Source organism: Eleutherodactylus coqui, chromosome 6, assembly GCF_035609145.1.
Source record: "Eleutherodactylus coqui strain aEleCoq1 chromosome 6, aEleCoq1.hap1, whole genome shotgun sequence".
Taxonomy (NCBI): domain Eukaryota; kingdom Metazoa; phylum Chordata; class Amphibia; order Anura; family Eleutherodactylidae; genus Eleutherodactylus; species Eleutherodactylus coqui.
The window spans coordinates 155,049,640-155,074,906 of NC_089842.1; the positions used below are offsets into that span (position 1 = coordinate 155,049,640).

At 45.1% G+C, this 25,267-nt stretch overlaps 1 protein-coding gene across 1 annotated transcript; it reads right to left on the bottom strand.

The window, feature by feature from the left end:
* Nucleotides 1-1,167: 1,167 nt before the first annotated feature.
* On the bottom strand, nucleotides 1,168-24,475 carry ABHD12B (abhydrolase domain containing 12B). Its single transcript, XM_066605812.1, has 13 exons — nucleotides 24,331-24,475; nucleotides 20,938-21,065; nucleotides 18,336-18,438; nucleotides 17,875-17,994; nucleotides 17,028-17,058; nucleotides 15,418-15,463; nucleotides 15,209-15,338; nucleotides 12,784-12,821; nucleotides 11,058-11,137; nucleotides 10,683-10,765; nucleotides 2,451-2,529; nucleotides 1,895-2,016; nucleotides 1,168-1,282 (listed from the first exon to the last, which is right to left on the bottom strand). The coding sequence occupies exons 1-13, from the start codon at nucleotides 24,426-24,428 to the stop codon at nucleotides 1,261-1,263; spliced, it is 1,080 nt and encodes a 359-aa protein (XP_066461909.1). The 5' UTR covers nucleotides 24,429-24,475; the 3' UTR covers nucleotides 1,168-1,260.
* Nucleotides 24,476-25,267: the final 792 nt, after the last annotated feature.

Below are 25,267 nucleotides of genomic sequence, written 5' to 3' on the forward strand. Positions count from 1 at the left end.
CCTCGTGCTAGAGGGTAAGTGTGTGCGGCACCCATATTTTTGATTATTGACTGCCTGATAATTAATTCTCTTGCGCTATAAAAAAATAACATAAAAATTGCATGAGAAAATCAGCACCACATGTGATGTTAGAATTTTTGCAAGAAAATCGAATCTTTGACGCAAGAAAATCATAAGCGCGTGACAGCGATGCAATTTTCTCGCATCCAGATTGCTATCGTCCGTGCGGAAGAGGCCTTAAAGGGGTTGTCCCGTGCCGAAACGGGTTTTTTCTTTTTTCAACCCCCCCCCCCCCCGTTCGGCGCGAGACAACCCCGATGCAGGGACCTAAAGAAAGCTTACCGGAGCGCTTACCTTAATCCCCGCGCTCCGGTGACTTCTATACTTACCGGTGAAGATGGCCGCCGGAATCCTCTTCCTCCGTGGACCGCAGCTCTTCTGTGCGGTCCATTGCCGATTCCAGCCTCCTGATTGGCTGGGATCGGCACGTGACGGGGCGGAGCTACACGGAGCCCCATTCAGAAAAGCAGAAGACCAGGACTGTGCAAGCGCGGCTAATTTGGCCATCGGAGGGCGAAAATTAGTCGGCACCATGGAGACGAGGACGCCAGCAACGGAGCAGGTAAGTAAAAAACTTTTTATAACTTCTGTATGGCTCATAATTAATGCACAATGTATATTACAAAGTGCATTAATATGGCCATACAGAAGTGTATAGACCCACTTGCTGCCGCGGGACAACCCCTTTAAGATGAAACCTAGGCACCTGATTCCATTGTCTGAATGATGGTCCTAATGATTTCTAACAAGTACAGGCCTGGTTTCACAATAGCACAATTGTTGGTTCTTGCAGGTTTTGACTCTTGCTGGCTACTTCTAATACAATTTGAACTTGAATTACTTCCTGAATGTTCCTCTCCAATAGGTACTGGCCTCATTGTGTCTTAGTGAAGAGCCAGATTGACCACTGGCTTTCATGCCATGGGTTTGACTGGCCAAAGACCTTGTCTTCCTGCTTTCCTGAGATGCCTGCAACATTTCAAAAGGTCTACTGATTGTATAAAAGGCTTCCTATGAAGTTAGTGATAAAATTTTGTATAACTACAACTCCTAGCATATCAACTTAATTTGTGCTCACATTCCAAGGTTCAAAACGAGAATGTGTAATATAATTTATTTTCTTAGGAAATCACTGAACATCCAGTATAAAACGGAAGAAAGTAATTAGGTATTCTTTAGCTGTGTGATCCTAGTGTTGGTTCAGATGGCATTCAGGAAACCCCTAGGAAATAAGATTTTATTATATAGGATTGTATCTGTATACAAGTGAAGTACAGCCCAACATTCTAGTAACTGGTCAGTTCCCACCTCACTTCCCTTAAAATAAAAAAACAAAAACAGTCATGTTTTTCTAAACCTGTACAACCCATTTAAGACCTTATTCACATATTTATTCAGGTCCATGTAAAAGAATTACAGATTGTCTGATTCATGGAGGAGAGTCGGACATGAAACGTTCACTCTCCCATGCATCGGACTAGCACACAGTTGGTAAGTCCATGTGCTGCCTGATGCTAATTGCGCCTAAGAATCTTAGGCGCAATTAACTCTCAAACGGCTGAGTGCAGCCTAACAGATCGAGAGCAAGGCATTTGCAACGGTTTGTGTTCACCCATGATGTCCACATTACATGCCACCGCACAAAGGAATCGCTGAGTGCTAGTAAGCAACTCATCCTTGGCAGGGTTATTTAGATACAGAATTAGCACAGCAAACTGAAGGCAAACCTTGGTCTTGGACTCCACAACTCCCTGAGGTATGGGACTACCCTGAGAAGTAAGGCATTAGAGAAGTCTGCTTTGTTTATAGGTGAGGTATAACTTGGTGCACATACCATAGTGTCTTTCCCAGCTTGGGGTCTTTATAAATATATTTGTGTTTGTAGCCTAACTCTGGAGGGTATAAGACCAACTTCACATCTTTGGGATAACGAGAGTTGACGGCAATTTTATGGAGCTGAAAAAAAGAATAAACATTTGTAAATACGGTTCTTGTTCATACAGATTTTAAGGAAAATGTCTAGAATTGGAAAAACATGGCTTTTTTTAATTCCAGAAGCAGTGCCACATCTGGCCATGGGTTGTGTCTTGAATCTTTAAGTTATCAGATATGCCAAGCTTTTGGAATGACCTACTATCATCATATAACCAGTAGAGCCATTCAAACATTGGGATTACTAACTCAGATGCCTTTATGATATGCATGGTGTTGGGTTCATGCAGTGTTGTCTATAGGGATTGTTCACTTTTAGATAGGCCCATTAATAGGGAAAACACAAAATAAACATGGGAAAGGGTGTTTCCCTGGTCCCAAGGGAAGGTTGACCCCAAAACATGGAGGGTTCTCCAACTTCATCTCTGGCAGCAGGCTACTGGTACATCTTAACTTACCTCTTTCCCCATTGATGAGGGCACCACATGGTCATCTTCTGCATGCAGGATCAGGAGGGGGCTGCGCAACATTTTAATACTGCAGGTTAAAAAAAAGACTTTGATAACCTCAAAGTTTTTATGGTCGCACAAGACACACATTGATACTTTATTTTTAGGATTTACCCTCCTTAAATGTTATTGCAATTTACATTGGTATTAGGAGCCATGATGTGCATTAGTTACTTGCCACTTGTAGTACAGTGTATGAGAAAGCCAGCTGTGAACTGATTGCTAAACACAACATTATGCCTACAGAGCTGTGAAAAGGTATTTTCTCCACATGTCTCCATGTTTTTGCCTATTCCTCACATTTCTGACTCCTAATGATAATGTATAGGGGAGCTGAGTAATCTCAAGACACTGCTTCTACATGTAAAGCGATTTTCCAGGAACAGCGCCACTCTAATTTATGGGTTGTGTCTAGTAATGCAGCGCCAAGTAGATGGGGCTAAGCCGTAATACCAGGCACAGCCTATGGATATACAATCTGTATAAAAACTAAACCTTTTATATATATATATATATATATATATATATATATATAAAAAATAATAACTTCCCCCTTAAACCTAATAACTGGTTGCATCATATTTAGGAGTAATAATTGCAACTAAATGGATCTGATCATGCAAGATCATTCTTTCATATCTTAGTTGAATTTATAATATTGAAGAAAGAATCATGACTAGAGATGAGCGAACGTACTCGTCCGAGCTTGATACTCGGGCGAATATTAGCATGTTCGGGATGCTCGGTACTCGTAACGAGTACCACGCGATGTTCTGGTTACTTTCAGTTTCCTCTCTGAGACGTTAGCGCGCTTTTCTGGCCAATTGAAAGACAGGGAAGGCATTACAACTTCCCCCTGTGACGTTCAAGCCCTATACCACCCCCCTGCTGTGAGTGGCTGGGGAGATCTGATGTCACCCGAGTATAAAAATCGGCCCCTCCCGCGGCTCGGCTCAGATGCCTTGTGAGTTAGCTGAGGGAAAGTGCTATCGTGCTGGAGCTGCTGTAGGGAGAGCGTTAGGAGTTAGTGTAGGCTTCAAGAACCCCAACGGTCCTTCTCAGGGCCACATCTAATAGTGTGCAGTACTGTGTTAGCACTGTATTTTTTTTTTTTTTCAAAATTGGATCTGCAGAGCATTGCGCCCTGCAATAGGGACAGAAGTGGTGGTTAGGCAGGGAGAGTGTTAGGAGTTAGTGTAGGCTTCAAGAACCCCAATGGTCCTTCTCAGGGCCACATCTAATAGTGTGCAGTACTGTGTTAGCACTGGATTTTTATTTTTTTTTCAAAATTGGATCTGCAGAGCATTGCGCCCTGCAATAGGGACAGAAGTGGTGGTTAGGCAGGGAGAGTGTTAGCAGTGAGTGTAGGCTTCAAGAACCCCAACGGTCCTTTCTAGGGCCACATCTATCCGTGTGCAGTACTGTCCAGGCTGCTGTTAGCAGTGTTGCATATATATATTTTTTTTTTCTCAAAACCGGCTGTGCAGACCATTGCACCCGGCATTAATACTACAGGGATAGAATTGTGTAGGCAGGGCCAGAAGACATACATTATTCATTGAATAGACGCAGTGTGGCTTTTCCTTTGAAAAACAAGGGAAAAAATTCTATTTCGCCTGCCTCTGACAGTCCTCAGGGCTCTGGGTACGTGTGTGCTGTGTGCAGAACGTTAAAAAAAATCAGACGCAGCCAGCTACATTTTACTGCAGGCTTGCGCCAATTTTTTTCCTGCATGGGAAATCCCTGATCTGCTGTAGCGAATAACTTTGCATCACTGCAGTTCTGTGACACATTTGCAGGGCCACAACACAGTTATTAAACTTAGTAGTATTCATTGAATACACGCAGTGTGGCTTGTCCTTTGAAAAACAAGGGAAAAATTCTATTTTGGCTGCAGGCTTGCGCCAATTTTTTTCCTGCATGGGAAATCCCTGATCTGCTGTAGCGAATAACTTTGCATCACTGCAGTTCTGTGACACATTTGCAGGGCCACAACACAGTTATTAAACTTAGTAGTATTCATTGAATACACGCAGTGTGGCTTGTCCTTTGAAAAACAAGGGAAAAAATTCTATTTTGGCTGCAGGCTTACGCCAATTTTTTTCCTGCATGGGAAATCCCTGATCTGCTGTAGCGAATAACTTTGCATCACTGCAGTTCTGTGACACATTTGCAGGGCCACAACACAGTTATTAAACTTAGTAGTATTCATTGAATACACGCAGTGTGGCTTGTCCTTTGAAAAACAAGGGAAAAAATTCTATTTTGGCTGCAGGCTTGCGCCAATTTTTTTCCTGCATGGGAAATCCCTGATCTGCTGTAGCGAATAACTTTGCATCACTGCAGTTCTCTGACACATTTGCAGGGCCACAACACAGTTATTAAACTTAGTAGTATTCATTGAATACACGCAGTGTGGCTTGTCCTTTGAAAAACAAGGGAAAAAATTCTATTTTGGCTGCAGGCTTGCGCCAATTTCTTTCCTGGCTTGGAAATCACTGGTAATACAGCATGCTGAGGGGTAGGGGTAGGCCTAGAGGACGCGGCCGAGGACGCGTAGGCCCAAGTGAGGGTGTGGGCACAGGCCGAGCTCCTGATCCAGGTGTGTTGCAGCCGACTGCTGCGCGATTAGGAGAGAGGCACGTTTCTGGCGTCCCCACATTCATTGCCCAATTAATGGGTCCACGCGGGAGACCTTTATTAGAAAATGAGCAGTGTGAGCAGGTCCTGTCGTGGATGGCAGAAAGTGCTTCGAGCAAGCTATCATCCACCCAGAGTTCTGCGCCTTCCAGTGCTGCAAATCCGAATCCTCTGTCTGCTGCTCCTCCTTCCTCCCAGCCTCCTCACTCCACTACAATGACACATGCTCAGGAGCGGGAAGACTCCCAGGAACTGTTCTCGGGCCCCTGCTCAGATTGGGCAGCAGTGGTACCTCTCCCACCAGAGGAGTTTATCGTCACTGATGCACAACCATTGGAAAGTTCCCGGGGTCCGGGGGATGAGGCTGGGGACTTCCGGCAACTGTCTCAAGACCTTTCAGTGGGTGAGGAGGACGATGACGATGAGACACAGTTGTCTTGCAGTGAGGTAGTAGTAAGGGCAGTAAGTCCGAGGGAGGAGCGCACAGAGGATTCGGAGGAAGAGCAGCAGGACGATGAGGTGACTGACCCCACCTGGTGTGCAACACCTACTCAGGACAGGTCTTCAGAGGGGCAGGCAAGGGCAGCAGCAGGACAGGTTGCAAGAGGCAGTGCGGTGGCCAGGGGTGGAGGCAGGGCCAGACCGAATAATCCACCAACTGTTTCCCAAAGCGCACCCTCGCGCCATGCCACCCTGCAGAAGCCGAGGTGCTCTAAGGTCTGGCAGTTTTTCACAGAGACGCCTGACGACCGACGAACAGTGGTGTGCAACCTTTGTCGCGCCAAGATCAGCCGGGGAGCCACCACCAACAGCCTCACCACCACTAGCATGCGCAGACATATGATGGCCAAGCACCCCACAAGGTGGGACGAAGGCCGTTCACCGCCTCCGGTTTGCACCGCTGCCTCTCCCCCTGTGCCCCAACCTGCCACTGAGATCCAACCCCCCTCTCAGGACACAGGCACTACCGTCTCCTGGCCTGCACCCACACCCTCACCTCCGCTGTCCTCGGCCCCATCCACCAATGTCTCGCACCACACAGTCCAGCCGTCGCTAGCGCAAGTGTTGGAGCGCAAGCGCAAGTACGCCGCCACGCACCCGCACGCTCAATCGTTAACCGTCCACATAGCCAAATTTATCAGCCTTGAGATGCTGCCGTATAGGGTTGTGGAAACGGAGGCTTTCAAAGCTATGATGGCGGCGGCGGCCCCGCGCTACTCAGTTCCCAGTCGCCACTACTTTTCCCGATGTGCCGTCCCAGCCCTGCACGACCACGTCTCCCGCAACATTGTACGCGCCCTCACCAATGCGGTTAGTGGCAAGGTCCACTTAACTACGGACACGTGGACAAGCACAGGCGGGCAGGGCCACTACATCTCCCTGACGGCACATTGGGTGAATTTAGTGGAGGCTGGGACAGAGTCAGAGCCTGGGACCGCTCACGTCCTACCCACCCCCAGAATTGCGGGCCCCAGCTCGGTGGTGGTATCTGCGGCGGTGTATGCTTCCTCCACTAAACCACCCTCCTCCTCCTCCTCCTCAACCTCTGTCTCGCAATCAAGATGTGTCGCCAGCAGCAGGACGTCGCCAGCAGTCGGTGTCGCGCGGCGTGGCAGCACAGCGGTGGGCAAGCGTCAGCAGGCCGTGCTGAAACTACTCAGCTTAGGAGATAGGAGGCACACGGCCCACGAACTGCTGCAGGGTCTGACAGAGCAGACCGACCGTTGGCTTGCGCCGCTGAGCCTCCAACCGGGCATGGTCGTGTGTGACAACGGCCGTAACCTGGTGGCGGCTCTGCAGCTCGGCAGCCTCACGCACGTGCCATGCCTGGCCCACGTCTTTAATTTGGTGGTTCAGCGCTTTCTGAAAAGCTACCCACGCTTGTCAGACCTGCTCGTAAAGGTGCGCCGGCTCTGCGCACATTTCCTCAAGTCCCACACGGACGCTGCCACCCTGCGCACCCTGCAACATCGGTTTCATCTGCCAGTGCACCGACTGCTGTGCGACGTGCCCACACGGTGGAACTCTACGCTCCACATGTTGGCTAGGCTCTATGAGCAGGGTAGAGCTATAGTGGAATACCAACTCCAACATGGGTGGCGCAGTGGGAGTCAGCCTCCTCAATTCTTTTCAGAAGAGTGGGCATGGTTGGCAGACATCTGCCAGGTCCTTCGAAACTTTGAGCAGTCTACCCAGGTGGTGAGCGGCGATGCTGCAATCATTAGCGTCACCATTCCTCTGCTATGCATCTTGAGAAGTTCCCTGCAAACCATAAAGGCAGCCGCTTTGCACTCGGAAACAGAGCCGGGGGAAGACAGTATGTCGCTGGATAGTCAGAGCACCCTCCTGTCTATATCTCAGCGCGTTCAGGAGGAGCATGAGGAGGATGAGGAGGAGGGGGAAGAGACAGCTTGGCCCACTGCTGACGGTACCCATGCTGCTTGCCTGTCATCATTTCAGCGTGTATGGCCTGAGGAGGAGGAGGAGGAGGAGGATCCTGAAAGTGATCTTCCTAGTGCGGACAGCCATGTGTTGCATACAGGTACTCTGGCACACATGGCTGACTTCATGTTAGGATGCCTTTCTCGTGACCCTCGCGTTACACGCATTCTGGCCACTACGGATTACTGGGTGTACACACTGCTCGACCCACGCTATAAGGAGAACCTTCCCACTCTCATTCCCGAAGAGGAAAGGGGTTCGAGAGTGTTGCTACACCACAGGACCCTGGCGGACAAGCTGATGGTAAAATTCCCATCCGACAGCGCTAGTGGCAGAAGGCGCAGTTCCGAGCGCCAGGTAGCAGGGGAGGTGCGGAGATCGAGCAGCATGTACAGCCCAGGCAGTGCAACAGTCTTTAAGGGCCTGGACAGCTTTATGGCTCCCCACCAAGACTGTGTCACCGCTCCCCAGTCAAGGCTGAGTCGGCGGGAGCACTGTAAAAGGATGGTGAGGGAGTACGTAGACGATCGCACGACCGTCCTCCGTGACGCCTCTGCCACCTACAACTACTGGGTGTCGAAGCTGGACACGTGGCCTGAACTCGCGCTGTATGCCCTGGAGGTGCTTGCTTGTCCTGCGGCTAGCGTCTTGTCGGAGAGGGTGTTTAGTGCGGCTGGGGGAATCATCACAGATAAGCGTACCTGCCTGTCAACCGACAGTGCCGACAGGCTAACACTCATCAAGATGAACAAAGCCTGGATTTCCCCAGACTTTTCTTCTCCACCAGCGGACAGCAGCGATACCTAAGCAATACATAGGCTGCACCCGCGGATGGAAGCATAGTTCTCTCTCACCATCCAAAACGGGGACATTTCTGCTTCATCAATCTGTGTCTAATATTCCTCCTCCTCCTCCTGCTCCTCCTCCTGAAACCTCACGTAATCAGGCTGAACGGGCAATTTTTCTTAGGGCCACAAGGCTCACTCATATAATTTTTCTAAAAAATTTGTATACGTTTCAATGCTCTTAAAAGCGTTGGAACTTTAACTTGAACAAATTTTTTGTTAAACTGGGCTGCCTCCAGGCCTAGTTACCACTTAAGCCACATTAACCAAAGCGATTAATGGGTTTCACCTGCCATCTTGGTTGGGCATGGCCAATTTTTACTGAGGTACATTAGTACTGTTGGTACACCAATTTTTTTGGGCCCTCACCTACAGTGTAATCATAGCAATTTCTATGTTCTTCGCCTGCACTCATGGTACAGAAAGGTGTGTGGGGTTGGCCTACACTTTAGCTACATAAATGTAACTTGGGACTTGGCTATACTGCAGCTACTGAAATGGAACTAAGACTGCGCTCCCACTATACTGCTGCTTCGGAATTGTTCCTGGGGCCTGTGTAGGCTGCTACTATTACTTAAATGGAACTTAGACTATGCTCCTCCTATACTGCTGCTTCGGAATTGTTACTGGGGCCTGTCTTGAGTGCTACTATTACTGAAATGGAACTAATACTGTGTTCCCCCTATAATGCTGCTAGTGATATGTTAGTGGGGCCTGTCCTAATGCTACGGCTGAAATGTTACGAATTCTGGGCTCTGCCTATACCGCTGCTAATGGTATGTCTCTGGGGTGTGGAAACAGAGGCTTCCCAAAAACATGATGGCGGCGAGGCCATTTCCCACCAACGCGGTTACTGTTAAGGTGCATATAACCACGGACACGTGGAGAGGACACGTAGTGCCTCAAAAACATCCCCCTCCTCCTCCAACAATGAAAACATTCTTGGCAAATGCCTTTGCATTGGTTTGTCTGGTGGCAGTCCAAGAATTTCACCTTTACCGACACAACAAGAGAGCCCCCCCACCATCCCCCTGCCACGGCCCACTTAATCCTGGCCACATTCCGAAAACCAACAAAATACAACCGCGCTACTAGGTCCGCAGTCACCACCACATTACCACCAACGCGGTTACTGTTAAGGTACATATTACCAGTCTGACTGGGGCATACAGACACCTTGACAGAATGAATAGTGTGTGGCACATAGGTTCCCCATTGCTATGCCCACGTGTGCAGCTCCTGATGGAGGAGGTGGCACAGGATTGGATTTCTCATTGCTTCTGTACAGCATTGTGGACTATCGCCCCACCACTATTAAGGAGGGTCGCTGCCTAGCCGTGCCAACCCTCTGCAGTGTGTGCCTGCAGTTCCTCCTCATGGCAGACGCACTTATAAATAGACATGAGGGTGGTGTGGCATGAGGGCAGCTGAAGGCTGCGCAGGGACAGTTTGGTGTGCGCTGTGGACACTGCGTCGTGCAGGGGGGAGGGGGGTTGGGCAGCATGTAACCCAGGAGAAGTGGCAGCGGAGTGTCATGCTGGCAGTGATTGTGCTTTGTTGGAGGTAGTGTGGTGCTTAGCTAAGGTATGCCATGCTAATGAGGGCTTTTCAGAAGTAAAAGTTGTTGGGAGGGGGGGGGGGGCCCACTCTTGCCGGTATTGTGGCTTAATAGTTGGACCTGTGAACTTGAGATGCAGCCCAACATGTAGCCCCTCGCCTGCCCTATCCGTTTCTGTGTCGTTCCCATCACTTTCTTGAATTGCCTAGATTTTCACACATGAAAACCTTAGCGAGCATCGGCGAAATACAAAAATGCTCCGGTCGCCCATTGACTTCAATGGGGTTCGTTACTCGAAACGAACCCTCGAGCATCGCGATAAATTCGTCCCGAGTAACGAGCACCCGAGCATTTTGGTGCTCGCTCATCTCTAATCATGACCATAATGAGCGTCTCACTCTTGAGGACCCAGCTTGTCCATGTTTTACACAAACAACCCATTCATTTTAAAAGGCACTGTGTAATACTTCATATTGCCTGTAGTGGCGCTGTGTGAGAATTGAATACTTGCTGCTGGATTCTACCACTGATTACAGCTGATTACTAGGAGTGCCTTCTTACTTAAAGGGATAGTCCAAAGTTAATAACCACTTAAATGCTTCTCTGCCAATTTTTTTTAATGGACCCAGATTAAGAATATGAACATTTTAATTATTTTATGGCAGTAATTTTACAACTGAAGTTGGAAATACCTACTTCTCATCATTGGGAAATACTAAATTATCCCGCGCCATTGCGTCCAGGAAAAAATATTCAAATCCTGGGAAAATGTGATAAATCTAACAAGAGAAGAAAAGATAAAAAAGTTTAGATTAGCCATTGAAGTCAATGAGGAGGATCAGCTAAAAGACTACGGCTCCATGGTGCCTTTTGGTCACTGTAAAATTGTTGATTGCCAAGACAGTCACAAGACTACAATATTTTCCTATGGGAATGAGGTCACCGTAACTCACTCACACTAAAAAGTCACCATGTAGCCCTAAAGTGCTAAGGAACGACTATGCTACAGGTTTTAATAGCTCCCTATTGTTCTGTATCAGACTCATCAGGTATCATGTAGTTTTCACTAACCTTCCCAAAGGGGTGATTTGCACCAGCCTCTTTGATATTGGTGTATGGGGATTCCAGTATCACTGCATCAGCTGGATTACCTGCAGGAGGGAAGATCATAAATGATTTAAAAGGAACATGTCACATTGAAGAAAAACAACCAGTCTGATCTGCAGGCAGCATGTAATGGGGCAGGAGGAGCTGAGCAGAATAATATATAATTCTATGGGAAAATATTCAGTATAACTTGTCATTTATGGATTCAAATCCATGTTATTTGGAGTCCAGTGGTCTGTCAGTCACTATTAGGACCGCCCACTGGACTCCTAAGCACAGAATGAGCAGTAATGAAGATCAATAAATGACAGATTATAATTAATCTTTTCCCACAAATTTATATATCAATCTGCTCAGCTCCATTTGCTTTGTAACACAAAGCCTAAAGGATAGATTGAATTTTCATAGAATGGTAGAGTTGGAAGGGACCTTCTGGGTCATCGGGTACAACCCCCTGCTCAATGCAGGATCACTAAATCATCCCAGACAGATATTTGTCCAGTCTTTGTTTGAACACTTCCATTGAAGGAGAACTCATCACCTCCCGTGGCAACCTGTTACACTCATTGATCAGACTCACTGTCAGAAAACTTTGAGGAGTTCCTTTTAATGAGTCAGTTGGATCTATTTTTAAATTCACAAAATTTTCCCAGGGTCACATTGTCAGATTGCACTACTTGTAAAGAGCCACAATGAAACTTAAAGGGGTACATCAGTTTCAGCAGAGAAAGCATATTCTTTGTATAATGAAGTGTTACACATAATTTTTATATAATTAATGCATCAATCCTCCAATGTTTTCAAGATGTCTGCTTGCTGTCAGTGAATAGGAACTTTCCTTCATTTACTTCTAGAGTTCCAGTCATGTGATGGACACACAGGTACTTGAGAAGAACACACAGCTCTGATAACTGTACTGTGACTTTTGCAGGACAGATTTTCATTCTTTGGCGGTAGACAATGGAGGTTCCCATTGTATGACTGCCAGCAGATATCTTGAAAACCAAAGTATATTAGAAGATTCCATGGGACATTGTAGCTGCGCTTCAGTGCTACATACATATTACAGGGGTTGGGAAATATATAGACCTAGTCCTGCTCACACAGCTGTGGGTTTGATACAATGTATCAATGTAGGCAATATAAAAACAGCAGCAGAAATGATCCTGCCTACAGTGAAGCTAATGTCACATGACCCGATTTCAATTGCAGAATCCACGATCGTCACCCGGGCGGACGATAATTGCGAGTGAATAGTAATTGTGATTTCAAAATTTAAAAATCGGGGCATTTTCTATTTTTGTGCGGAAATCGCACAGATCGCCTCCAGTGAAGTCAATGGAAGCCGTCCGACCCGCAGCCCATCCGCTTGATGTTGCAGATAGGCTGCGGGTACCACCGTCATCGCCTAGCGATAGCACGGGAAAAACAAATATTAAAAAAAAAAAAAAGCTGTACTGCGCATGACAGACAGCGAGCAGGAATGACAGATACGCAGGGTCGTCGGCCAAGGTCATAGCTGGATTCCGCTGCGGACTCCTGCATGTGGAATCTGACTCGTTCGTGTGCAGCCAGCCTAAAATGAAGGATTCCACACCGATTCTGCATGTACCCAAATTTCTGGACTACCAGATTGCAGATTATTGTATTCATTTCCTTTTTGTCATTGGTGTAATTCTGTTCTGCTCACCTTTTTCTTGTAATTTCCTGGCTGCATTTGTGGCTATGCTGGAATGATAGAAAATAGTTTTTAAAAAAATGTTGTATTTTTTCCTGGGAAAGCTGAGTGACAACCAATAAATATAGGAAATCTGTCTTTGTTGCCCATAGCCACCAATCGCAGCTGTGCTGTGATTGGTGGCTATGGGCAACAAAGACAGATTTTCTCTTAGTTAGCCATCGTGCGAGTGTGGGGCCGGGCTACTTTTCTGTGGCCCACCCTGTATAATCAAATGAATTGTAAGGGGGTGCCCCTGCCTTACAATGTAAGCGGCTCAGCTGCTCTGAATCTGCAGCTGACAACCACACCATAAGCTACGCCCCCTCCAGTCCGTTATCTGGGTAGTAGGAGAAGTTGGGAGACTGGCGTCTGCCAGCATTGCTTTAATGTAGTCTGCGGCGCTGTGTAGAGGTTCCCTTACTGGCCACTATTAGGACTATAAATATGGTTGTAGCAGTGCCACAGAGCAGTGTGAGGGGAGGCAGCAGCTAGGCTGCAGAGCACGTGGCGGCGGCCATTAAGATCTGTGACTGGAGCACTGGCCTCAGGCTGAGGAAGCAGCACAGGAGGAGGTCACTGAAATAGCCCTGGTGATCAGGGGGCTGATTCTGAGGACATCGAAAGGACCTGACGACCAGGGCCAAATAAGAACACTGACTGCGTGGAGTTAGAGGGAGGCCTCCTTTCCACAATGACTTGGTCTTGAAACGGATGACAGCATAATGGACCCAGAATGTTGAAAGTTACCAGATATGTGAGGCCGACATACACTTGGCTGACTCCATATTAACCTAATGTATCAATGTACTCAAAACAGCCAGTTAACCGCCACGTAACATAGTAACATAGCATGTAAGGCCGAATGAAGACAATGTCCATCTAGTTCAGCCCATTTATCCTCCTATGTTGTTGATCCAAAGAAAGGCCAAAAACCCCAAGAGGCAGGAGCCAATTAGCCCATTTGGGGGGAAATTCCTTCCTGACTCCCTAATGGCAATCAGACTAATCCCTGGATCAACCCCTAATAGTTCCTACCTGCCTGCATACCTGGATTAACAATTAACCTAAGATTTATATCCTGTAATATCCTTCCGCTCTAGAAAGACATCAAGTCCCTTTTTAAACTCCTCTATGGATTTTGCCATCACCACATCCTCAGGCAGAGAGTTCCACAGTCTCACTGCTCTTACAGTAAAGAACCCTTTTCTGTGTCTGTATCAACTAACCATGTACAACTGTCATAGTCCACCAGGAGTCAGTGTGCATGCGGGGGCTAATGATGTGCTGTGTAAGATGCAGCAGTGTGGCAGGGCGCTTTGTTGTAAGTGATGTCCTGCAGCTGTACTTCATGTACCTTATGTAAATGGAGTGCGTCCGCGAGTAGGCGGAGCTCTCAAATTACATGACAGTTATGGTCTATATTACACACAGACGTTGCCACCTACGTGCATTGAGGCTGCGGTATAATTATGTACCGCGGACCTCCAGAAATAGAATATGAAGATGGACAGATCCATGAGAGGTTGAAGCGCCTTCCCAGTCCAATTCTGGGAGACAAATTGTAATGAGAAAGTCGGGTTTACTTTACGTAATGTTCAAGTACAGTGTCCTCCTAAAGAGCAGAAATATTCATCCCGTTGAGGTTTAGTAAAGTTAAAAAAGTTAATTTTTGATAAGATCTAGCCTCCGGTTGTCAGCTGCAGCACCATTCTCAGCCTGTTGTTGGGTCAGCACCTGCAACAGAGTCATTCGCACTGTTGTATCTATAGAAATACAGACGTTCTGGTTGGCCCCAAACCCTGCAACTTTAGTGGCCCTAAAGGCTCCTCTACAAATAAAAGGACAGCAGTGCTAGAAGTGGCGTGATGGTTTTGGGGAGGGTCTGTTCCAAATTTTCACTTGAAGCTGAACGTGTAACTTTAAACTTCTGGGCCTTAATGGAAAATCTGTAACAGCGCCCCCTACCCCACCTAGTATTGCCATTTACAATACTGTGTCGTCTTATGTGGCAGAAAAGTGTTTCGACCTTGGTGCGTCTGCTAATGTAGTGTTTTTTTAGTCATACCTACTTATGGGAAAGCTGGATGACTGACAACCAAGATGACCACCACCTGAACTCACATTTGGATTGCCACTCAGCTTTCTCAGGTTCCTGAGTGATAAAATGTTGGTGTTTGCCAGGTTGTTGATGGATCCAGGCAGATTCTGCATGTAGAGATCTCAGAAAAGCTAAGTAGCAACCTCTATGAGAGCCTCATAGTGACCATGTCACCCAACTTTTCCAGAAGCAGATAGGACTAAGACATGGCCAAAGAGAATTTTTAGCAGCTTGACATATATGAGGATGACTGAAGGATTGTGATCTTTGCTAGGGAAGTGCTCTGTAAGAACTTACCCAGTACCAAGTGAATGCCCCCAGAGACATACAGGGTTTCCTCGGCTCCGAGCCTTCACCCATTCGTACAAGAAAACAGAGTCGGTGGTCAGTCCCTCCTCGCTGGGATGACCGGTGGAGTCGGCGTAACCTGAAAAACCAGAACATGTAATGATAAACCCACAATCTCAGCACCACAGGAAGCTAATCTTCCTTATAAGCTGACATACCTCTGTAGTCCAGAGACAACACATGGAAGCCGGCACTGCTGAGGACCTGCAAGAGATTCCACAAGTAGTCAGTAGGGGGCAGCTGCAGCGCACTAACATAATACGGCCAATGTTATTTGTACTCTTAGGGTCCAGTTACACCAAACAATTTATCGTTTCCATGAGCGAACAAGCGAATGCTATCACAGTTCGCTCTGGCAGGCTGTTTGTACAGCAGATACATCGTTGGCTCGTTCAAGCGAGAAATCGTTCAGTCATTCACATTGACTGTATAAGTGATGAGAACGACTGAATGAGCGCCATTTAAACCAAATGATTAGTGAACGAGCCAACGATGATTTTTACGCCTGCATAAAATGAACAACGAACGAAAGCGAATGGTTTATCAATTGATCGTTGGCTGCATTTACACCGAAAGATCATTTTCTATCATTTGATTGAATTTTTGGACCCTTTGATTATTTTGTCTAGATGGGATAGACAACCAACCAGTTAGAGTGCCCCCATAAAGAATACCAGTAAGAGGGATTCCATTAACAGGACCAGACTGAGGCATTAATAATGCCAGTGACACCATTAGTAGCGCAAGCCTGAGTAGCCCAAAACACAGTACCAGCCAGACTATCACCATTAACCATAATTGGCTGTATATCACCATACATTTTTTTTTACATAGACGAGCACATCATTGCGTAGTTTCTCGGCCTGATATCATGCTTGCCGCAGCTAAATCTACATGCAAATCCACAGCAATGTGAATAGTAGAATACCAGTGGATCCATCTCATGCGAGTTTTGTCCGCTGAATGGAGTCAAACACATGAGCAGTGTTTTCCCTTACAGCGATGCTGTGAGGTAAAAAATTGTGGCATGATTTTTTTTTCTGCAGCACTCGGAATGCATTGTCCATTGATTTCAACGGGACCTTAAATACATCCATCAATGTGAATTTCACCTCTAAAAACTCTCTTTTTGCATTTTTTTTCCTTGCCCAAAAATTGCCCAAGTGAATGAATGCATTGGAATCCAGTGTTTCACATGGTCGCGATTTTTGGCCAACGTGAAGCTGCGCAGGTTGCACACATGGTATAGTACGGCTGCCTCTGTTATATTATACATATACACAGACACAGACACACACACACACACTTCCTGGTGTTGTACAAACATGAAATTTAGCACAACCATTCTTTAGGTCCTAAATAGGAAAAGTAAAAGGGTCACAGCTTGATTGCTCAATGCTAATTTCAAAAGTAAATCCCCCCCCCCCCCCCCCTCCATATGTAATGTAGCATCCCGGTGTCATACAAGTGTAAAGTTTGCCGCAAGCATTCTTTAGGTCCTAAATGAGGAGAGTGGGAGGGGTGGCACATTCTGCAGAGGGACATTGGTACATGCAGCCTGAGGAGAATCTAACGCTTCTCTATATGTATACATATTTTATCCCTCTGTTACTCAAAAGTAATCTTGACTCATAAAATTTTCCATGCGAACAACACATAAACACCTGTATCAAATTAACTCAGGCGAAGCCAGGTACATTAGCTAGTCCTACATACAGAAAAGTAAAGGATTCCTCACACTGCAGCAAGATTCTATACAAGAACTCACCTTCATGAGTTGGACTCGGTGATCAACGGCCCTGGAGGATAGCAAAAGGACTGTGAGGAAATTTTAAATGCTCAGCAATACTCAATCAGTACCACCTATTGTTCATTGTTATCAGCAATTTTAGACGCCCGACACAGTATAATATTTGGGGCCGTGTGCTGTCCATGCTAATCCCCGGACAGTACATGGCCCCATCTTAGGGCTATGAGGACATGCATTGTGACATCTTCTCATGTGGACCAATGCTCTGAGTGAAAAAAAACAAACTTATCACATATCCTATTCCTGTCCATATCACGGTTGAGCAATAGGATAGGTGTCTGTGTGCTATCTGATGTGAGTTTTCACCTGAGCCTCTTGGGTAGAACTCGCACACATTGGAAATGTGTCGGAGGCCTTAGGCTGAGCAGAGGTTTCGGAGGGGATCGGGAGGGAGAGAGAGAGGGGGATCCCGCGCTGCCCCGCGCCACCCCTGACCCCCGCGCCCCCCCTCCCCCCTGAATCTTCAGGGACGAGCCAGCAGGTACTTGAAAAAGGCGATGCTCTCTCGAGTATATCGCCTTACCAAGTATGCTCGCTCATCTCTATTAGAGATAGATATGAGAGAAATAGATATATACTGTATATATGAGAGAGATATAAAATATACAATTCTCATTGGAAGTTATCATTCTGATTTGCTTAGAACAACGCCTACTGCATAAGGTACAAATCACAGATTGCCTCATGTCTCCTGGGTTTGTTAGATTTGATTGTCATCAGTGTTTTTGTTAGATGATAGCCCATTATATGATTTTGCAAAGGAATGTAATCAAATTCCTCTTATTGTAGATGAGTCTGTAATCACCTGGTTCCCCCATTACCATGGAGATAAATTATAACCGGGTTGTCGTCCGAGAGAGCACTTTCAAACCATCTCTGGTCCTTGCCTTTCGCCTCCTCTCCCCTGCTGGCGGGCACGGTATGCCTACAAGAGATGAAGATTGCGTGATTAATAAGGATGCTTCATGAAAGAGAGTCTGATCATTCGTCTAGTAAGACAGATCATTAAGGAAATTACCTGCATACAAATTGCCACATAGAATGTCCTATATTTATCTCTGTGGGCATATTTGGGGTGCAGAGGGGGAAGTTACACCCCAGCCTAATTTAGGATTTGTATGATTCATAATGCTACATATAAGAGAACATATCATACTAGTGATATCATCATGTTATACACATCTACCTATACAATCAATATTGGACTTTATATTAGATCCTAATACAAGTAGCGGAATCTACCAAATGTTCTATTTTACTACTCACCAGATGCCCACAGTTATTCCTTCTTCTGATGTGAGATAGAAGTTTACGGTGTGATTCAAGAGTTCCCCTGGATTCTTCAAGTCCACAAACAGCGGGAGTTTCACTATGGAGACAACCAATATATTGTTGGTGCATTCACGTTCTAAGGCCTACTCATTTTTATCCTGGAAATAGGAGCAAGTAGAAGCATGGGACACATTTTAGAAGATGCGTGCATTTTTGGGGGTTCAGTGAGTCAGACGGCAACATCGTCATGTGCACAAAACCCACATGACAGTGGTTGGCATTAGAAGAGTTTCCAATATTTAAAATGGTAATGTCCATGTTCCCAGAACAGCATGCAACCATCCGTTCTCTTCACTTGCATGGACTGACACCCATCGACATTCATCATGGATGTGAAAAAAGTGTATCCGTGGGTTTGACAATTCAAAGAAAGCCAGACGCTGTTTGAGAAACAAACGAGCCTCAGACATGTACCAGCTGGTCCGATAACATGATTGCGTAAGTGGAGCAAGTGGTTATATAGGACCACTGATTAACTGTGAAGTGATTGCCTGCAGAGTCGGATTTTCTGTAGGATCTCCGCACACCATCCTGTGTGAAGACCTAAAGTTGCGGAAAGTTTCCTCCAGGTGTGTGCTGAGAATGCTGACCAAAGATCACAAGGCTGAGCGCGTGGCAATGTGTCAGGTGGATTTGACACATGATGTTGCCATGAATGGTGCCTCCATTCTGTCAACTGCAACAGTGAATGAGACGCGGATGACGGAAGCTCCCTGTGGTAACATGTTTTCCAGTCTCTTGCATCAATAAATTTACAGTGTGCTAAACTGACTCCTAAAGAAGCTTGTAAAGAAAAATGAGTATGCCAAGAGGGATATTATGTTGAGAAGTAACAATACTTTTAGCTTTCTGAGTAAGGGCTCCTTCACACTGGCGATCGCAATTTTGCGTCAAAATGGCGTCTTTTTTCCGTCAGCACTGCTTTTTCTCGCTAAAACTTTGCTGCCACTCGCAATTTTCAATAGGACTTTCCAATGTTAAAAACGCATTGCATGAAAATCACAAGTTCATGCTTTGCGATGCAATAAAAAGGAGGCTCCATAGGAAAACATGGAAGATAAAAAAAAAAATTAAATCGCACATTGCAGAAAGAAAGGACATACCGCGGTTATTTGTTTTTTGTCTTGCAACATCGCATAAGTGACACCATTGAAAATCATTGGTTTCATAATTCTGCGTTTTATCACTCTCACATTGCACAATTTTTACGCTAGTGTGAAGGCGCCCTTAAGTAGTCTTTTAGAAAAAAATTAGGAGACCTTAGAACTTCATTGTGCCTCATACCTACTTCTATCCCCTTCCTATAGAAATGTAGTTCACTCCTTGCACCATGTGAACCTTATAATTGGGCTGAGTTGGGGTTTGGATGACATTTTTGTTGTTTTAACGCCATGAAGTGCTCTGTGTACTACGCTATTGTTGCCATAAAAAATTACTGACATTCTGAAAGAACCACCATATGCAGATGCAAAGAAAATGTATGTGTAGGCCTGTTTGACACAAGAGTACAACAGTCTCATTTATGTGCCCGTAATACAGACAAGTGTCCCGAGCCCAATCACATATCTATTGACCTGAACTCAGAGCAGGAATCTTGATGTTCTTAGTTCACGTCAGTAAACCCATAGTCGGGCTAGGGCATGTGTCCATATTATAGGCTCATAAATGCTCTCATAATATACTTGTGTGACACTGGGCTCAATAATCCGTGCAGCTGCTCTCCCTAATGCTATAGATGCTGTAACGATTGTGGATGTGGAAACACTGTCAACCTACCGGGTAAGTGATGATTCAGTCCACTTGACAGCCAACCACAGTGTGTGAAGTAAGATACTGGATGTATGAATCCCGTAAGCAGATTGAAACTAGGGAAGAATTTTGCCCTGAACTAATAACCAGGAGAAGGAAACCCCTGCCTATAAGCGGAGCACTTGTCCCGATAGGGACCACCCCACGGTCTTTCTCTAAGCACTGACTGACCCGGACAGAAAAGAACTAAAAAAAAAAAACCTGAAAGAACAATACCGGGACGTACAGGAACAAAGGAGGTACAGGCTGACAAGGATCAACAGAGAGGCAGACTCACGAGCATAACAGACAGCTGGATACATGAATGGAGGACACAGAACATGAGCAGAAGGCAAGGTAGCAGGGAAACTGCTGGAGCAGTGGCTAAACATGGAGTTATGGACACGAATCACACAACAACACTACAGCAGTGACTGAAAGGCCCAGGGCAGCTATGTAGGGAGGTGATTAGAAGAGGTTCATCAGCTGAGCAGAAGGCTCAGAAGCAATTAAGCCTAGGAGTGCTGGAAGAGAAAAAATGTAAGTTCAATTAACAGGGAGAGCAGGATGACGCCCTCGCCTGCCTGACACAGAAGCAGAGGATTGTGTCTGAACAGTGCACCTAACAGATGCCTTTTGTGCCGCCTGTATTCTGTCACTGGAGGGTATAGATGAAGCCACAGTCATCAAATTTCAGGCCCTAATCATTAAGCATTACTGTAATTTTGTAATAAGACTTGTTACTTACCCATGTTTAAGTAAACCAACTTGCCCATAAGTGCAGGGAAGAGTCTAATGACAATTGGGAAACATATATAAATGGTGCCAAAGATTATCCCGCACAACTTCAGGTAGGACAACCCAATGGAAATACGGCTGAAAAAATAAGTGTATGAATTATATTATTAATGTTAATAGTTGATCGGCAGGGCTGGACATCTGCAAAGGGGTTGAAGCTGGAAGCTGGAAGTGCAATAGAAGGTATAGCTCCCATTGATTTCAATATGAGCAAAGCCTTCTATTACACTTTTGGCTCTGACTCTGGAGTCAAAGCCAGTAGTGTATTAGAAAGCTTTACTCTCAATGAAATCAATGGGAGCTATACCTTATATGGCACTTCAAGCTCCATCTCCAATGTGAACGAAGCGGTCAATATCCCGCCCACTGGAGTTCAACTGATCGCTGGGGATCCCTAGAGGCAGATCCCTGCTGATCAACTACCGATAAGTCATCAGTACCAAAAGGGGTTAAATGCCACCCCCAAAAAACACCTTTAATACCTGAAGATCTTCTATACACTTGAATCCAGAAGTATTTGGACAGTGATATAATTTTTCCTCTGTATACCCCATTGGATTTGTAACAAAGCCAACAATAAGTATGTTGAGCCTTAATTTAAGTAATTGAACTAAAAAAATTGCATTAACTATTTAGGAATCACGCAATATACAGCCATTTTTTACATAGGTCCTCCATTTTCACAGGCTCAAAAGTAATTGGTCAATTAACTGGTAAGCATGTATGAAGATCAGTTTTTACATGTGGCCCTATACAGACTTGCAGGATCCCAATTGAGGTGCAGTAACTAGGGCAGATACCAGTGGTAAAATTAGGAATACTTAATCTACAGAAGGAACCAAGCATAGTGGTTACGGGTACAAGACACGGAGCTTGATAGTTACAGTCTCTTTAAAAGGGAACTAAAGTCTTTCTGGACTGTAAGTGATTCAATCAAATTTGTGGACAGTTTAAAGTTAAAGGACAAATATGTCCCTTGGTCCTTAAATGGTTAAATATAAACAATAAGAAACAGTCTCTCATTGGAGCACAACGCTTAATGGTTATAGTCATGTAGAAAATGATCAGGGGCAGTCTTTGTTACTTTCACAGGGCACTCACTTGAACAGAAGAGAACATAGGGCAACAGGTTACACACAATGCTCTCCCAAGACTCAACTCTACACCACACGGACTTCCAGGTAGTGGTCCAGCAGCACCCCACTTAATACGGACCAATCATATACATTACACTACAATAGGAAGTTAACCCTTTCCAATCCACTGTCTGACGTCTAAAGACATTATGATTTAAGACTGTACGGCTCTGATGTTAGAAGATGTCCGTCGGGGTTCTCTTACTGTATATTGCCAGCCTCTCTGCTGTCGGAGCCTATCCAATGTGTCACCTCATGCAGTACTGGCTTTAGCCAGCATATAGCGCTGTTGTATAACGGCAGAAAAAGAGTAAGCCTTCTAGGAAAACCAGGATACAAATTGGATTGGAAAGGGTTAAGACTCCACAGTACCTGCAAATAAACGTTGCATAGCACATAACATGACAAAACACGGCTAGGCTAGTTATAGCACACAACCACGGCCCAATTTAAATGGTTTATCAGCCTATGAGTTCCATATGTGTTATTGTTCTCACAGAATTGCGCAGTGTACTGTGCATCCCGTTGCACACTGCATGCACACCCCCTATATTGACTTCTAAGGGAACCTGTGGTTGTGCAAATGTGCCTAAAAGCAGAGCATGTAGTGGGTTTTTTTTGCACGCACAAAAAAGGAAATGAGAATGAACCCATCGAAACTCAATATGTTCTATTCTCTGCGTATAGCACGTGCAAATATGCGCGTGTGAAGGAGCCCATTAATGACATTGATTTCAATGTTTTTATTCACATGAGCAATTTTTATCTTGCAGTGATGTTTTGAGATTGAAAAATCACTGCATGTCCTATTTTTGAGCGATTCGTCATAAGAAATTACACATTATTTCCCATGAGATTTTTTTATTATTATTTTTTTTTTACCATTGAAAACTATTGGAAGGACTTGTGGTTTTTTCACGCGTGAAATTTGCAAGTGCATAGATGCAATATCTTTTTTAAGCAAAAACGCATCGGACTTGCATTCAGAATCACAATTTTTTAAGCGCGGTATCAGTCCGAGGCTACCTGATATCGAATTGAAAATCGCTTAAAACCTGCCTGTAATCCCGCATCAAAATCTGCAGTTGGATCTGTGGATTTTGGTGTAGAATTCTGCAGTTTCAGGTTTGGCTGTGTTTTGCGACATAATTCCGTCCTGTGTGAAACGTCCCTACTGTTTTATTAAGCTTTAATCACACAAGCGTGTATATATATATGGGGCTACGTAGGTACGTTTTCACGTCCGGCTGGTATACATCACCATCTGAGGCATTGGCACCGTAAAAAATAGAACATACGTAACTGAAATCCGCGCCTGCTATTATAGCTAGGTAAAAAGATAGTTCCGGTTCTATATTTCGACCGATATACGCTGGCGGCTCCCATAGACTTCTATGGAAGCTGCAAAAAAAAGGGAGGGGGAGGTAGTTTAGCAGCGTCCAACGCTGGGAAAAGCTTATAGATGCCTCTATATAGGCATTTGAAGTCATTCCGGGGATTTATGCTGAGCGAGGGATTTCCGGGCTTCGATATATTTTTTTGCTTAAACATTGCACCTAACCATGTGAATGTACGAGAAAATGCTAATTAAGCTCAAGATTAGATCATGGAAAATCATCGATTCATGCGAATTCACGGCGCGTCCAAGTGAACGTAAAAACACATACGCTCATGTGAAGGTTCCTTTAGGGTGGGGGTTTGATGGATATGAAATAAAACATTCTTGCAGAGAATAAGTTGGTGGCTTCATCCACTAATGGGGCAGATTAGGAGACTGCTTGTAATAATTAATGTATCTAGCTGCGCACATGAAGCGGCAGAAGCGTACACGGGAACCCCTTCCCCCCATTGGCTTTGCAGAAAACTTTACCAGCAGCATATACAATATGGTAGTATTATTTAGAAGTGCGGTAGGGTGGCTTTATGTGTACATTATGGCAACATAATCCTTGTACTCTATATGGTGGCATTATAGTGACTCTATATTGAGGGCGCTGGCTGTGTGTACTTCCATTTATATGTATGCATTATCCCGTTACTTGACAAAATCCTGCATACCCCTTGAATAGATTGGAGGCCTGCTTTTCCTGTGTCCCATATCCAGGTATCAGAGAACATTGCACAGAACAAAGTACACCGCAGTCAGTGGCCGGACTGATAATGATTAGCTATACATACATAGGAATTAAATGGGAGGCTTCACTCACCTGGGCTTAGTTCTGCGTCGAGGCTTGGACTTCTTAGGGCTGTCAGTCTTGATTTGGGGTCCGGAGCCCTCTTTTTGGGACGGGTCTCTTCTTTTCATTCTTCTGGCTTTGTCGGGGATTTCTTTGTGTCAGGGGACTGATGAACAAACAGTTACTAGGTCAAAGGAGAGCAGATATCTTCACTTCCTTCTCTATTTATGACTTGCATAATAAGATCATTGCTCTAATCTTAACAGGGTCCTAAAGATCAAGATATATTGCTGAACCTTCGCTTCTATATGAGACAATTGTATATGAAGCAATTCCAGAATAGATTTTGATTCTATCCCCTTTATCTGCTGCATTATAAATGGGAGTTTATTAACTGTTTTGGATTATAAAATAAAGGAAAAACATATAAGATCTACATTGAAGAGTAAAGAACCTTCAGGAGGCAGTCCTATACCGACATGAAATATGCTACTATCACTATTTCAGTTCCTCAGCATTTTGAAAAACTCCACTTGCTGTCAGTGAATGGAAACACTCTTGATAACTTGCCTACACCTATTCCTACTTTTACATAGCTGAAGTTTGCTAAGGTGCTTTGATGCAGAATTGGGAGCGGAATTTTCCATTATGCGAAAAATTCCAAAACAAAACCTACACGTCTAACATGCAGATTTTGATGTGAAATTGAAAATGGGAGAATGAAACTGAGAATTGTGCTGCCTGTTTCAGAAATATTATGTCTTGTGTGAGAAAGCGCTTACAGCGTATCAGTGTAGACAATCCTCTGAGAGCTAAATGTACAAGCACCACAAATCTTTTTCCCATCCTAGTTCAGGCTGATACATTGTAACAAACCGCAGATGTGTGAGCAGAACATGTAAGGTTTCAACCTCTGCATGTAAGGCTTTATTCACACAGGTGTTGCGATATTCGACTGTTCACATTG

What these genes read in the sequence shown, in the direction of transcription:
- ABHD12B (XM_066605812.1), bottom strand. Translation starts at nt 24,428, where the DNA reads ATGAAAAGAAGAGACCCGTCCCAAAAAGAGGGCTCCGGACCCCAAATC. An exon ending in ACCGAGTCCAACTCATGAAG is followed by an intron (nt 15,464 to 17,027) that starts GTGAGTTCTTGT and finishes AATCTCTTGCAG; the next exon opens with GTCCTCAGCAGTGCCGGCTT. An exon ending in CAAATCACCCCTTTGGGAAG is followed by an intron (nt 10,766 to 11,057) that starts GTTAGTGAAAAC and finishes TTCTCTTGTTAG; the next exon opens with ATTTATCACATTTTCCCAGG.